The sequence below is a fragment of the Perognathus longimembris genome, chromosome 12, assembly GCF_023159225.1.
Source record: "Perognathus longimembris pacificus isolate PPM17 chromosome 12, ASM2315922v1, whole genome shotgun sequence".
NCBI lineage: Eukaryota > Metazoa > Chordata > Mammalia > Rodentia > Heteromyidae > Perognathus > Perognathus longimembris.
Window position 1 is genome coordinate 25,931,912 of NC_063172.1, and position 16,141 is coordinate 25,948,052.

Below are 16,141 nucleotides of genomic sequence, written 5' to 3' on the forward strand. Positions count from 1 at the left end.
TTGCAAGTACTGGTCAAAGAAGGATGAAAACCAACTGTGGTGCATTTTACCAATGACTTTAGACCTTGCTTGGATTTGGTGGGTAGCTTGATCCATTTTGCTTGAAAAAATGTAAGTAGTTAGAGACACTCTTGCCTGAAAACTGGCTGTGTTTCTGTGATATGAAATATAAAACTATGAGAATATGTTTAGTATGTCTATCATTGATAGCAAAATGAATTTTGTTAGACCTGCCTCCTGTTGCAAGAAGTTTTAGTAAGGAGTTTGGGCTAGGTGTACTTTTTAGATGTTACCCATCAATATATTGTGATAAGAGTAATATTAACTCCACACGAGCTAACACGGTCTTGCCACCAAGTATTTGATTGCTTTCCTTCTACATTCCATATTAGTTAGGGTTACAATATAAAACATCAGCCTTTAAAAAAACATAGTGAAATACAGACAGTTACAGGTTATGTTTCCCCACCAGATGGCGCTGCTGTCAGCTCTATGGAATTGGTGTAATTTCTTTTGTAAGTAATGAATGCACCAGGTCCTTAATGTTAGAATGGAATTTAAGCAACAGTAAAAACCAGCAGAAATGGCCAATCTGAACCTATCAGTGTGCTACCATTTTGACAGTTTTGTCAGAAAACAGCTCATTGGTCCTGGTTTTTGATACAGATAAAATTCCATTAGCAACAGAATAAAATTCTAGATATTTTAAACTCTAGATCACAGAAACCAAAGTATGAGAAGTTTCATTTTACTTTCAATCAGTCTAAATATTTAATTTTACTACTTTAATATGTAAATCATTTTCAAGATCCAAAAGCCAAAGCTACATATATGAAAAATGCTCCTGGGTTCCCACTTTGTTCTCTTCCATTGTCCCTTCTATCTTCCAGGACCTTGACACTCACAGTGGGTCCCTGGAATGTAGCACCGGCATTGCCTGGGAGTTTGTTAGACAAGCAAAGCTTTGGCCCCCATCCCAGACCCACTAAATCCAAGTGCACACTGGAACCCTAGATGACTCATGAATATATAGAACTTCTCAGAAGACACAAAGGATATCCAGTTATTGATTGCTTCTATTGTAGTTGCTTAGAAATACAATGCTATTCAATTCTCTTTATTGTTTTGTTGCCAACTCTACACCCACAAGAAAGGAATATGATTAACCATTAACGTTGTGTTGAGTGCTTAATATGTGGCTGGCACATAGTAGTATTTTAATATCTTTTATCTCACTTCAGGTTTTCCTCAATATTATCTCATCAGTGTAGTTTAATATGTATTAATGTTTTTTTAAACCAATTGTCATAATAGCTGGGTACCAGTGACTCACGCCTGTCATTCTAGCCACGCTGGGGAGTGTGGTTTTAGGCCAGCAGTGACAAGAAAGTCTATGAGACTCATATTTCCAATTAGCTACCCAAAAAAGCACAAGTGGGGCTGTGCCTTAGAGCAAAAGAAGCTCAGAGACAACACCCAGACCCCAAATTCAAGCTCCAGGACAGACACCACTAACGACAAAAATGTCATAATACCTAAAGGTCAATTCTATTTCTGTATTGGGATGAGTGAAATTGAATTTTGCAGATGTTAAATTAAGCCCAAGACGGGGCTGGGAATATGGCCTAGTGGCAAGAGCGCTTGCCTCCTCCACATGAAGCTCTCAGTTCAATTCCCCAGCACCACATATATCGAAAACGGCCAGAAGGGGCGCTGTGGCTCAGGTGGCAGAGTGCTAGCCTTGAGCGGGAAGAAGCCAGGGACAGTGCTTAGTTCCTGAGTCCAAGGCCCAGGACTGGCCAAAAAAAAAAAAAAAAAAAAAAAAATTAAGCCCAAGATGATGTTATCAGTCAATGTTACATCTACAATCAAGCTCTAGTTTATTGGACTCCATAGCTCATTTTTGTATATTATACAGTCTGAAGCCATGTTTCCCACAGAGGGGAAATACTGTCAATGCCTCTCAACTTCTCCATACACTTACTACCCTTTCCCTCTGTAGGAACACTCTTACAACTCCCTCTGCTCTTCTGAGCCCTGGCTGTTGTTCCTCTGATTAAATTTTTTGTTTTGTTTTGTTTTGTTTTTTGCCAGTCCTGGGGCTTGAATTCAGGGCCTGAGCACTGTCCCTGGCTTCTTTTGGCTCAAGGCTAGCACTCTACCACTTGAGCCACAGTGCCACTTCCGGCTTTTTCTATATATATGGTGCTGGGGAATCAAACTCAGGGCTTCATGTATAGGAGGCGAGCACTTTACCACTAGGCCATATTCCCAGCCCCCTCCAGCGCTCCCTCTGATTAAATGTTGCCATTCCACCTGTTTCTATGCACCCCAAATCCATCTTGGCCATGGTTCCTATTCTTTCTCAGTGGGACTATAGAATCCTTCCCTCTGTCCTGCTTTACTGGATGCTGATGTGGGCTGGGAAGGAAAATGAGGAATATATGTTCAGTCCCTCAATTGTGCGTATATCTGTGTGTGTGTGTGTGTGTGTGTGTGTGTGCGCGCGCGCCCATGCACGTGTGTGTGCTCTGCTGGTCCTTGAGTTTGATAGTGACTAGATGCTCTTAGCATTTTCACACAAGGTTGGTGTTCTACCACTTGAGCCACAGTTCTACTTCTGGGTTTTTGCTAGTTAATTGGAGTTAAGGGTCTCTAAGATTTTCCTGCCCAGGCTGGCTTCAAATTACAACATACCCTCCCTACCCCAAGTAGCTAGGATTCTAGGCATGAGCCACTGGTGCCCAGCTCAACTTTATTTTATACTCAAGCTCCTATCTTAAGACAGAAGCATGATCCTCATTTGGGTTTATTATTAAAACTTTTTAATTTTTTAAAATTTAATTTATTGTCAAGATGATGTACAGAGGGGTTACAGTTACATATGTAAGATAATTAGTACATTTTTTGTCAAACTTGTTACCCACTCCCTCATTTTTCACCCACTTCCCCTCCCCACAACTCCCCCCCACCATTGTACAGTTCATTTTCAACATACTGCCTTGTGAGTATCACTGTTGCAATTGTTTCACTCTTTGTCTCACCATTTGAGGTTCCCCTTTAAACCTTTCTTATACTGTTCATAAAATTACAAGTTGCTGGACACCAAATGTATGCTAGGTATTGTGCTTGAGGCAGTGGATTTGAAAATTGCATTAAGATTATGTCAGTTCTCAGGGAGCTATCAATGAACTGAGCTATCTTGTGGTTGGTTTGATATTTGTTTATTTGATTGTTCTTTGTCTGATTTGGTATTAGTTTTCATACAGTAGAAAGCTCTACTTTCCAGGCTTATTGTTATACAATATAGTCACACAGAGATTCTGTTTCATCTCTGTCCCTCATGTCAGCTACAGAGTTTAAAACATTACACAATGCACATTCGCTAGTTTTCAATGAAGATCAGCAAACCAAATCTCATTTACAGCACTCTGCTGCTTAGTTACCGTGGGGAGACAATGTGTACCGGAAGCTCACCCTTGCTTTTTACTTCACTTGGTCTTAACATCCGAATACTCCATCTTTTAAATTTAGTTTTAAAATTTATTTCTGTTCATAAGGAAGTAACCATGGAAAACAGTTCATGTTTTAAATATTTCAAAAAAAGTCAGAACTGTGTGGCTAGGAAAACAAGATTTGTGGAGTATATTCATTTGTGAGGGACCACAGCTGGGAAAGCTTCAACAACAGAAATGTATTTTTACACAGTTGTGGAGTTTGAAGGTTAGGGTTGATTTCTTCTGAGGGCTATCGAAGAAGGATGGGATATTCCGGGCCACTCTCTTTGGCTTGTAGATACCATTCTCTTCCTCTGTATCTTCCTTCTATAAGTATTTGCGTCCAAATTTCCTCTTCCTATAAGGATCCAGTCTTACTGGATTAGGACCCTTGCTAATGACTTCAGTTTAGCTTCAATCTCTTTCAAAAGATCCTGTCTCTTAGGATTAAACATTGGAGTTTTGGTGATGCACACAATTCAGTTTATAAACATGAAGGGATTCAGGCTTCCAGAAACCTATACTAAGGTACTTTACTAGGCATTCATTTATTTGACCTTCATATATTTGTGTGACTTTACCATACTAGAAGTTCAGTGAGATCCCATTTCATAAAAGAAAAAGAGCACCAATTCATTGTGCATAAAGCTAAAAGGTAGCTAAGTCAGGGTTTGAGCCTGAATTTGCATGATCCACCCAATCAGATTGCTCCTATATATTTTTCTTCCCAATTATTTCCTTCTCTTGTAAATGTAATATTTTGAACCAAAACAGAGCCCTGTAAAGTTTCATCCTGTTTTTCAGCTAGGAACATTTATTTTTGAACATGTGTTGGTTTTCAATTTGGTTAGCCAAGTTTTCCACTCTTAGGTACCCATGCAAATCTCTCTAACATATCCCACCACTCAAAAAAGTGCTGCTCACAGGTAGATGCTAACATCTGCCTTCATGTAATAATTGAATTGTCTGATGAAGGGGGATTTGGGTTGTTTTAATATACTTGATTAGTAGGAAATCTTTAGAATCTCCCAAAGAGAAAAATTGCTTTTAAGAAGGAGATTGCATCATAAAGACAGATTTTTTTTCTTCTTTTTCTGAACCAAAGGATGGATAAATAAAGCAAGAGTATCTGTGGGTTGACAGAGTGCCACCTAATGTGAAACTCCTTAAGGCAGTAGGAGGAGATTGATGATGAAGATGTCTCTATTTCCCAAGAGTTGTTGAGACCATCTGGTTGCAAGTGTAATCAGAAGAGTATTAGACTAGAGACAGATACAGTGCTTGTCATTGCCAACCTGCTATGAGTCGTGAATGAAACCAGTAAGTGAAATTGGAGAAGTGCTGAGCCCTATCCACAAATAGCATGTGGCTGACTTCACAGTTAAAAATCACATGCGCTTTACCAAGACATTAATAGTGACACGTTTCTTAGTAACATCATGCATATGATTGGATGTCAGAGGATGAGGAAGACTTACCTTCCGGCTCTATTCCTGACTCATTGACCAGCAGATTGGCTCCAGCAAATGAATGAGTCTCATTGAGCATCCATTTCTTCATCTGTCCAACCTGCATGAGGGGTATTGTGAGGCCAGGTGAGATTGGTGAGAGAGCTTTGCAGTGACCACCTGTCATGCCTGTGTTAGTTGTTTTTATTGTTACTTCATTGATTTTTAGCCCCAAACTATCAGAGCCTGCTGTTGGACTGAATGGCCCAGTTGGATTCTCTGACTTATGGCATATCTAGAGTGCTCGTTTCCCTTCCTCTTTGTATTTCTTGCACTCTTCTGGGATTTTTGAGATATGTCTTGGAGCCATTCTGAAATAGAAAAAAAGGCAGTTAAGAATTTTACTTTTTTTATGTTTTTTTTTTTTCTTTTTAGCTTTTTTTTTTTTTCTCAAATTTTTATTATCAAACTGACGTACAGAGAGGTTACAGTGTCATACGTTGGGCATTGGATACATTTTTTGTACTGTTTGTTGCCTTGTCCCTCATGCCCCCCTCCCTCCCCCCTTTCCCGAGGGACTATGACAGAATCAAGGAAGAGCTTGTAGGTACCCAGAGTGGCATGTCACATTTTAATGAAGCTCAGCTCTTCGGGAGAAATTGCCTGTCATCTGGTCTCAAAACAGTGCTGGCACAATCCTGGTAGATACTGCCACTTTTAATTTTTCTTGAGCTCTATTAAAATGGTAGGCATTTGGGAGCTCTACTCCTGGATCACTGTGATGTGCAAATGACTGAAAAGAGCAGGTGATCAGGATTTTTCCTCAATAATGAAGGAACCCAGAAAATCTTCAGTTGGCAGCTCATCAAGTGATTGCAAATCAAGTCTCTGAGTTCTCATTGTCCATGCAACAATAAAACAGTCTTGAAATAGAAGTTCTCTTTGAACTTGCCTTTGTCTTTCTCTAGTAGGTTACTCTTGGCTCACTCGAAATGAGTACAGCTTATTCTGTGCACCTGAAAGACATGCTAGAGTTGTTTCTCCTTTGGGGGAAGAAGGAAGCGTGAATCAGGAGCAAGATAGGTACATGTGGACATGTACATCATAGAAGCAAAGTATCTCAGGGGTGGCTAAATGCTCATCCCTTCCATAGATCATGACAGTTGGTCCTTTAACAAGTGACATTCTGAGGGGGAATGAGGAAGGGGATGACACTTCAAAAAGAAATGTACTCATTACCTTACTTTTGTAACTGTAACTCTATACATCACCTTTGCAAAAAGAAGAGGAGGAGGAGGAAGAGGAGGAGGAGGAGGAGGAGGAGGAGGAGGAGGAGGAGGAGGAGGAGGAGTTGTTCTTGGGCTTTAGCAAGCCTAGCTTTTACATTTTCTTCACTTTCTTAGGCCTGCTAGAAGAGGATGGCTATTAAGAGGAGATGGAGAGAAATGATCTGTGAGATAATAGGGTGCGGCCCTCCAATTTCATATGACTCAGACAGCTGCTGGCCATCCACTGTCAGTACTCTCTGAGGAAATCAGCTAATCTCCTTCATATATCAGGATTGACACTAAAATCTGGCATCTGATTAACCAGAGTGAACTAATTTGGTACGCCTGCATCTCCTTTCTGTGCACTCTTTCTTTTGATTGCTTTGCATACGATGAGTTTGATGCCAGTGAATCCATTATTCTGATAAATGCTAATCAGAAATAGGATTCTGATTTTAAATTCAAATTCACTGCTCACTATTAAGTTTTCTAACATTGTGTGCCTTTGATGGCCTCATTTGCATGATTTTTAAAAATATGTATTTGGGGTTATAATTTTATTATCTGAGTGTTCTTTTTATTTAATAAGTTTTTTTGAGGAAAGATTTTTGTAAGGGTATGAAAAGGTTAGCAATCTGTTTGCAGCAGAGGTATGCTGTTAGTGAATTCCATATGACCTGTATTCATTATTATCTGTCATCTGGCTAGGACAACAGAGGAGTTAAGATTGCTGGAATAAAAACGCTGAGTTCAAATCCGACCACCCTGCTCCATCTATAAAGAACACCTATGAAGTAATTGGACAGAAGTTATGTAATCTCATTTCTTCAGCCTTGCCTTTTAATGGAGATAATAATAGCAATTACCCTGTTTGAGTTGAAAAGATTCCATTAGAACAGCACATGCGTTCACCATCTTCCCACGACATTAGGCTGCAGTAACAATTGATGTAAAGTAGGAATGGCTCACAACCAGTGAGTTATTGCTCCTTCATATTCATGGCCATCATGAAGTTGCCCTGTCTCTGCTCTCCAATCTCTTCTTTCTGGATTGAGGTCTCGCCCATACCCATGTCACAATACTCAGAGACAGTCTTTTTAGCTTCTGCTTGGAAACAGTGCCTGGCACTTACATTCACATCAGATTGGCCAAAGTAAATCAGATGGGAAAGCCTGCTAATAGGCCAATGGTAGCATCACCTCCCATACCACACAGGGCCCACTAACTGCACCACAGTATATACTCAATTCTTATTTGTAAATTCTGTCTGCAAATGTAAGTGATAGCTTGGGATTCTGCTAGGCTAGACAGTAGCCTCTGCTAAGAGAAACATGACCTATGTGCTTGACAGATGGTTCTCTTAACAGCCAATCAAGGCACTGAACACTTCCTTTAACCTTTCCAGGGATGGTGGTCTATGGAGAACCCATAGCAGCAGGTCTTGGCACTGATGGAACCCACTACTGGAATAAAGAATGGCATCATGCAGCCCACTATGTCATGGGCCCACCCCTGCGACCGGACCCTTCCACACCTGGCTTTCTCATGAACCTCCTGGCTAAGTAATCACTTTGAAGTATTTCATCACAGAAGATGCTTTACCCATCTCAGGCTTGAGTGGGGGAGAAACTGCTTTACAGTGCCTGTGACGCTGCCTGAAGCACCTCATATTCCACTTTACCTGACCAGACAGTCTTCTCCACCTTCTTACTTGGGGAAGAAAAAAAAACAACAAACCACTGTCTTAATTGTGTTCATGATACATTTTCAAAACCTCTCCTGGACTTAGAGAAATCTGATCATTTCTCCAGGTTTACTCTCCTAATATTTTCCCATCTCTTATTGCTCAGGTTCTTTTATTATACCTCTTCTCCTTTTATTCCATGTGGGGCATTGAGCCTAGGGCCTCATGCATGTCAGACAAGGGCTCTACTACCCTGCTACACCTTCTGTCTTATGCCTTCTTTTTAAATATCAGAATACACTTGATTTCTCTTCTATGCTTGGTGATTTAATCTTAGAACCAGATTGTTGTCTAGGGGTCTCTGTCACTTTCTTGAGGGACCATTGTTCTGGAGAATTTTCATTCATGGACATTCTGACATGCCCTATTGATAGGGGCTCAGATTTGAAGTCATGAAGAGCTTTTCTCAGTAGACGGGACAAAAGCTCACTTTCCCTTTTCTTTTTACATCCTTCCTTGTTTGTCCTTGTACATCCCTAAGAGTGTTCATAAATCAAAGCAGGATTGCTGCCTTGGAAATGTTATCATCCCCAGCCAATCTTACATCCATTCATCCATTTGGCTTGGGTTGCCCTGAAGACCGTCCCTCCATCCTCGTAGGTCCTTGAGGTGGTAGGTGGTATCTTTACACTGCATTCTACTCATAAGGAATTTTCACATACATCTGTCCAAGTAACCCTGTTGCTCTTTCATTGTCAAGTATGTACAACTATCAACTTCTAGAGCATAAGACAGAGCTAGTTAGTGATGGAGCTGAGCCTAGAATCCAAATTATTAATCCATGATCCTGGGTCATAGTTCTTGTGTGTTCTATAAAAGTGATTCTTAGAATAAAGAAAGGGGCTGGAAATGTGGCTTAGTGGGAGAGTATTTGCCAAGCATGCATGAAGCCCTGGGTTCTATTCCTCGGTATCACATAAATGGAAAAACTTGAAGTAGTGCTCTGGATCAAGTGGTAGAGTGCAAGCCTTGAGAAAAAGAAGTTCCGGGACAGTGCCCAGCCCCTGAGCTCAAGCCCAGGACTGGCAAAAATAAATAAATAAATAAAGACAGGAAAGGAGTGAATTATACACTTGAAAAGGCTACTCGAGTCAGGTACTGGTGGCTTGCACTGTAATACTATATGATCACAAGATAGAGGATTTAATTCATGACAATCCAAGAGAAAATAGTTTTCAAGAACTGACTCAGCTAGTAACTGGAGGAGGTGACATGTGCATGTCATCCCAATGACAATTGGAAGTGTAAATAAGAGGGTCACAGCCCAGACCCGATCTCAGAAATAACCAGAGAAGAAAAGGGATGGAGGCATGGTTCAAATTGCAGAGTACCTGCCTAGCAAGCATTAAAGCGCTACATTCAAAATTCAAGCACAAAGAGAGAGATAGAGGAGAGAGAGAAGAGAGGGAGAGAAAAGGGGAAGAAGGAAGGGAGGGAGGGAGGGAGGAAAAGATGGAGGGAGGGAGGAAGAAGGGAAGAAGAAAACTGCATTTCTCGGCTTTCTTTGAAGAAAGAGGAAGTGGGTCACCAGATTATATATATTAAAGTAGTTTCCTTCCACATCTTCCCATCACTTCAATGTTTTCTTCTTCTCTTTTCTTGTACAGTGATGATCTGTCCACAACGGGAACTGACAACTGCACTTTCAACACCTGCCAGAAAGCTCTTGGGAAGGATGACTTTACTAAGATTCCCAATGGGGTGAATGGTGTTGAGGACCGGATGTCAGTTATATGGGAAAAAGGCGTGGTGAGTTTCACAGGATCTAGCCTGGTTTTGCCTACTTCTTCAGTCAGGATCCTGCATGGTTGAGTGGCACACCCACATAGAGAAGCTTTCTGATAATTTTTCACTCTGGTGGAGTGTGGGAATCCAACTCCATCCCACCCAGATGGCATCAGCAAACAATTCTCTTTTTGCTCATTTCAGCTCAGAAGATACACTATTTTGCAGAGACAGTAGGGGCATGAATGTAGAGTGGGTTCAGAGTATTATTCTGGAAGTTTCTGATGTATGTGGCTCTTCTCCTTTGTTTCTCATGTTCCCCTATCTCATATCCCAAATGGCTCTACTGTGTATACTTGGAATGGTGGAAAACACATGAAGAATATTTATTACCTTTATATCTCCTTTTCATGAGATCTTTGTAACCATCCTATTTAAAGATAGATTTTAGATCTACTTTTTTTAAATTGCTATATGAAGGGAGATGAATAATAACTCAAAGTCTGGGGGGGGGGAATATTCCACAATTAAAAACATTCTCCCTAACCAGGCACCAGTGGCTCACACCTGTAATCCTAGCTACTTAGGAGGCTGAGCTCTGAGAATGGTTTGAAGCCAACCTGGGCAGAAATATCATCGTGAGACTCTTAACTCCAATAAACTACTCAAAAAAATCTAGAAGTGCACTGTGGCTCAAGTGGTAAAGTGCTAGCCTTGAACACAAAGAAGCCCAGGGACTGCATCCAGGCCCTGAGTTCAAGCCCCAGGACCAGAAAACACAAAACAAAACAAAACAACGTTCTCCCTAAGGATCAAGAAGAATCAAATGATGAAATGTCCACATCCTAACCTATCAAGCCAATGGACACATGCAGTTGTAAAAATGGATAGAGGAGACTGGTTAGATCTGAGGTCCCTGGTCATACCTTTTTAACCCATCTCCCAGGATCTCTGTCTTAGATGACAGGAATCTTATTTCATCATCCAGAATCTTCTTTGATTATTTTTCTCCTATGTATACTACCCCTTTCTAATTCTCATTACTTACCAAGTCTTGTCAATTATAATTCCCAAATATCTCCTGGCAACCTGGTTGTAGGTTTCTCTTTTGCTTGGATCAATGCCAGTCATCTCAGAACAGTCTGTCCTTGTCCATGGGTCCTGGTTTGCTATCATCTAGCCTATACTACAGTCAAAATGAAGTGGTGTTCACACTACTTTCAGTCATCCTTTTGAGTTTGATTACTGAAAGGACGGTATTTAAACCATTCACTTACTACAAGCATCTTCAAACATCTCTAACTCTAGCTTCTATTGGTTATCCTCGTTAGCTCCTCCTCCTCAACCCTCCCCTTCTTTTTCCCTCTACTGAGAATTTCTTGATTACAGGCCAACCATCTTCCTTGGACAGGTGTTCTTACTGTAAGTATCTTCATTTCCACAATCTAGTAGAGTTCCTAGGCATCAAAACGGCTTTAAAGTGATTGACAAGTTCCTAAGAACAGGCATGAAATGATGTTATTTTCTAAAACATTAAGATGATTTACTTTTGGAATCACTACTTTCAGGACGTGGATCTTAATCATTTCTGAGGCAGGGATAATTAAACAAACCTAGGGTCACACTTATCATGTAAATGTACATAGGAATAAATCCTTTATCATCCTTTTCATATTAAATCTCTTGCAGTAGACTACTTGATTGTTGATCATGTAAATTTCAGTTGCATAAAACGGAAGCCTATAAGTAGGTATTTCATCTTTTGAATGCATTGCCATCTGATTTTAAAAGCGTCACCACCAATCTCATTTGAACTGTAACGTTTTACCTAATGTTTACGTGATCAACTAATACATCTTAACTTGGCAATAAGTAAGTCAGATCATAAATACAGTAGTTAGCAGAGAATACCATGGCCAACCTTTAGCTCTCATCTGAAGAAATCTTAACACAATTCTGGAAAAGATGGAGAAAAAGTATGGGGGTTGTTTTTTAAGTTGATAGGCTTTGAGAAGTCTGACTTCCATATGTTAGCCATTATCTCCATCATTAGCATTGTGATTAAGGCTGGCCAGCCTGCATAGATGTGGTAGCTCCATAGTAGAAAATATTAGATAGAGTCTTGTTTGCCATAGGAGATGCAGGTCTTGTGGGTTTTGTTTTTTATATTTGATGATCAAAATCCATATATGTTCTTCCTCGGATTGTTTTTACAGCACAGTGGTAAGATGGATGAAAACCGCTTTGTGGCAGTTACCAGTACAAATGCAGCCAAAATCTTTAATCTTTATCCAAGAAAAGGAAGAATTGCTGTAGGGTCAGATGCTGACATTGTGATTTGGGATCCAAAAGCCACAAGGTAAGTACGAGTTCTTGTATTCTATGAGTTTTACCCTGGAGGAAAAGCACTGACTTGAAAAGCAATTTTGCTTTGGTTTTAATCAACCTTCCCCCCCCCCCCTTTTCAATGTTTTAATTATCTTCAAGTAGTTGAACCAAGGAGTTTCAATTTAACATGTGCATTTATGTGTACCACACATCTCAATTAGTGTCACATCCCTCCATCATTCTCTTACTCCTCATCAACCTTTTCTTGTGAGGTAATTTATTTAAACATCTCCAAGAATCTTGAGCCTGTGCACAAGATGAAATATTCTTTTGAATTTTTTTTTGCGTAAAAGATGTAAAACCTGTGTTGCATTCTCTGGAAATGGATATGCATAGATAACCCAGTATGAATTTACCACTTCAGTGCATGCTGATGGCCAAGTTCACATGAAGGGAAGAGAGAGGCATGAAGAAAAGAAAAGGTTTAATTTGAAAAGGGATGCATTGCGAACCCAAAATTAATTACAGCCTTCTCAGAGCTTTCAGATAGAAAAATTCCAGCACAGAAGATGTCACTGTGAGTTAGCCAAATTTTCCAGTTGAGTTCATCTTGAGCCTGTCCTTCCCAGTAGACTCAGCTTTTGTTTCCCATTTCCATAATCCTATGCTAATATTGCAGGGCTGATGAGTTCCACCAATTCAAGACAGTACTGTGTTGAGGTGGAAGTTCTGCTGATTTACCTGCATGCTTACTTGTGTTTCTCATAAATACTGTAGTTGTGGTGGAGGAAATCCTACACTTTGCATGCACACATACATCTGTGAATAGGAATACAGCAGGCCCTGCCTTCACTGTAGAGTTATCAATTCTAAATCTTTTATTGGAGTGAGCAAAAATGTATAGTTTCTTTGAATTGATATCATCACAAGGACTCAGTTTTACCTGGGTACTGGTGGCCCATGCCTATAATCTTAACTCCTCAAGAGACTGAGATCTCAGGATCTCAGTCTGAGATCCTGCTCAAGTAGTCAAGGCATCAGGAGTTCATCTCCAATTGATCCGCAAAATGCTGGACTGGTGGCATGGCTCAAGTGGAAGAGCTCCAAGCAAGGTGAGTGAGAGTGCTAGGCTTTGATTTCAAGCCACAGTACTGACACCCCAAAAAAATTCAATTCAATTAGAAAGACTCAGCTTCAATTATAAAGTGCTTCTGGACCACCACTCTCTGGAAAAAGGATGATTATTTTATTCAGAACACTAAGCTCTAAATGGCTGTGAGCCTAAAAACAAGCCTCGGATGGTTTTTATTAAATGCTACCTGCGGGCATTAGTTGTCTCAGTCAGTCTAGGGTCAGCTTCATGTGACTATAAATCATGGTCAGGACAAGTCAGTCACCCTTAGCTAAACACCAACATCTCACTTCATCGCTGGCTTACAATCTGTGCAGTGCAGTGGTTGGTGGTATGGTTGCCTAATTTGCATAAATAACCTAAGACACTAACTAGGCAGCTAGGCACAACTACCTTGCAAAATCCAATGTGAAAGCTTTTCTACTAGGCTAGAAAAATTGGTTGGCTTGGTCTGTGGATGAATGGAGCAGGCCACACTTAGAGACCAGATATTTTAAGCCCTGCTCTGCAGAGGCTGTGTGCATGTGCAGGGGTCATCTTTGCTGTTACTCAAATCATCTAGGCAACTTGGCATCTAGGGCACTGGAACCTGGGTCCAGTTGATGGGGTCCTTTGAAACGTTTTGCAGCTTAGGGAGATCATGAGGTCGTGTGCTTTTTTGTGTTTTGTTCTGGTGGTATTGGGGTTTGAACCAAGAGCTTTTTCCTGTTTGGTAGGCAGGTACTCTGTCTATTGGAGCTATGTTCTCATCCCTTTTTTACTCTAGTTCTTTTTCTGATAGGCTCTCATGTTTGTACCCTGGCTGGCCTCTTACCTTTATCTCACTTAAACCTGGGACCAAGAGTGTATGCCACCATGCCTGGCTTATTAGTTGAGATGGGGAAGTGGGTTCTCTCACTAACTTTTTGCCCCCGCCATCCTCAAACTCTAATCCTCCCAGTTTCTGCCTCCTGAGTAGCTAGGCATGTTCTGCCACACCTGGTCAATTACTAGGTTTCATTTTTTATAATCGGGCAAATTTTAAAATGGATGAATTTTCAACATTTTTTAAACAATCACATAGATGAAATATTTGTGGGAAATGGTTATTTGGAAGCTCAAAACATGGGAGAGTCATTATGATAATTAGTGCTAGTTTGTGTGGGCACAGGTCTCTGGTGGGGGGTGGTTAAAAGATACTTCCGGTGTCTAAAATATAATTTACCAGGTAAGGCAAATATGACTAGTTTATGATGATAAGGGAAGTGTGCCTGTATAACAGTGTACAACACAGTGACAGTTTGGATATGAGAAGCTTCGCACTGGCTGTGATTTCACCGCCTTGTACGCTTTCTGTGAGGTTGGTACCACGCTGTCTCCTGATTTCAAAGCAGGACACTTGTGTTCTATTTCAGTGTTCCTGTTCTATGTATTCCATCCACTTTGGGCCAGTAACTATAATCTTTCCTTTTTTTTTTGGATTTGATTTTGTTCTCTTGTATCAAAGTTGAGGGAAAAATGAAAATACCCACTTGAGCAATATGACTGTCCAGTTTAATTCTTAGTATTATGGAGAGTCTTGAGAGCCATTCATGTGGTGGTTCTTCTTAACGCCCCACCTTATTATGACAGCACCGCCCACCTTGAGATCCTCTTTGGCCGTTTTAGTTTCGGAGGACGATGCTCGCTAAGGTGTAAAGCATTGTCTCCCTAAGACAATTAGACAAAAAGAAATGACCGGAAAGTAAGATTGTGAATAATTCCCTTGCTTTATTTATCACATATGGCTGCCTGGGGGATATTTATAGACAGTGATTATGTCTCCGTGAGTCATGTTTTGGACTATACAAATTTAGATACTTTCTCACAAGATACTGATTTCTGTAACATTGTTTTGTCCTTCTTTTCCTATTCAGTTGCTTTAGAATAGTACATAATGAGCCAGATGCAGTTTTTCTTCAACAATCTACATGTTACCTGCTTAATTTCCCTTGTTTCTACTTTAAGAATAACTAACCTAAGGTCAAACTAAAAAGCTTCTATGCTTTTAAGTTGTTTTCTGTCTCCTTCATCAGTGTTTTTTGCATTTCTTATATAAAAATCTGTGCTTTTATGTAATAATGATAAAAAGAAAATATTAAAGTGCTTACATCCACTTGTTTTGCAATAAAGGTATGCATTTGGCATTTAACTATTAGTACGAAGTCTTCCGTACTCTTTCTACTGTAGTACTACTAAGGAGTCTTTAATACTTTCAGTCTGGGGCTGGGAATATGGCCTAGTGGCAAGAGCACTTGCCTCCTACACATGAAGCTCTCGGTTCGATTCCCCAGCACCACATGTATGGAAAATGGCTAGAAGGGGCGCTGTGGCTCAGGTGGCAGAGTGCTAGCCTTGAGCGGGAAGAAGCCAGGGACAGTGCTTAGTTCCTGAGTCCAAGGCCCACGACTGGCCAAAAAAAAAAAAAAAAAAACTTTCAGTCTGGTTCTGCTTAGTACAGAGATCTCTGACTAAAATAATGGAAACCAGCTGAGGCCCAAAAGCCTGATGTGTTGGTCAAAACTGAGCTCTGTCCAAGGTCATTTAAGGTCTTTGTAGGTTTAGGGGGTAGCTCAGTCTAGCATAGAGAGGGTTGATCGCTGGCACTACATGCGTACACACACACACACACACACACACACACACACACACACACACAAAATGGCTGTGTCTTCCCCCTTGTATGTAAAATGAGATTAGCAAGCACTGCTCTGCCTACCTCATAAGGTTTTAGTTGGAATGCCATGAGATAATCATTGTGATCATGCTTTATGAATTAAAACAACATCAAACAAACACAACATATGTGTTATAACTGTTTCATATTTTTCTCTAAGGCCAATGCCATGCTTTGAAACGCATGTTTGTTTTGGGTTATTTTCAGCTAATTTGCTTGTGGTGACAAGGCAGGTATATAAGCCATATTTTCTGTTTCTCTGACCTTTAAATTCTTTTTTTTTTTTTTTTGAAAATCCTCAAGG

The 16,141-nt window shown here is 40.4% G+C and overlaps 1 protein-coding gene across 6 annotated transcripts in view; it reads left to right on the top strand.

Annotated features, from left to right (window-relative positions):
- The window catches only part of Dpys (dihydropyrimidinase), a 78,364-nt gene that overhangs the window by 21,139 nt on the left and 41,084 nt on the right, over window positions 1-16,141 (top strand). For all 6 annotated transcript variants that reach the window (XR_007212757.1, XR_007212758.1, XM_048358427.1 and 3 more), the window contains exons 5-7: window positions 7,619-7,775; window positions 9,565-9,706; window positions 11,899-12,041. Coding sequence is in view for 4 of the 6 variants with exons in the window: in XM_048358427.1 (XP_048214384.1) it covers window positions 7,619-7,775; window positions 9,565-9,706; window positions 11,899-12,041 (442 nt within the window). In the remaining 2 variants the exon portion in view is untranslated. The remainder of the gene's footprint in view (window positions 1-7,618; window positions 7,776-9,564; window positions 9,707-11,898; window positions 12,042-16,141) is intronic.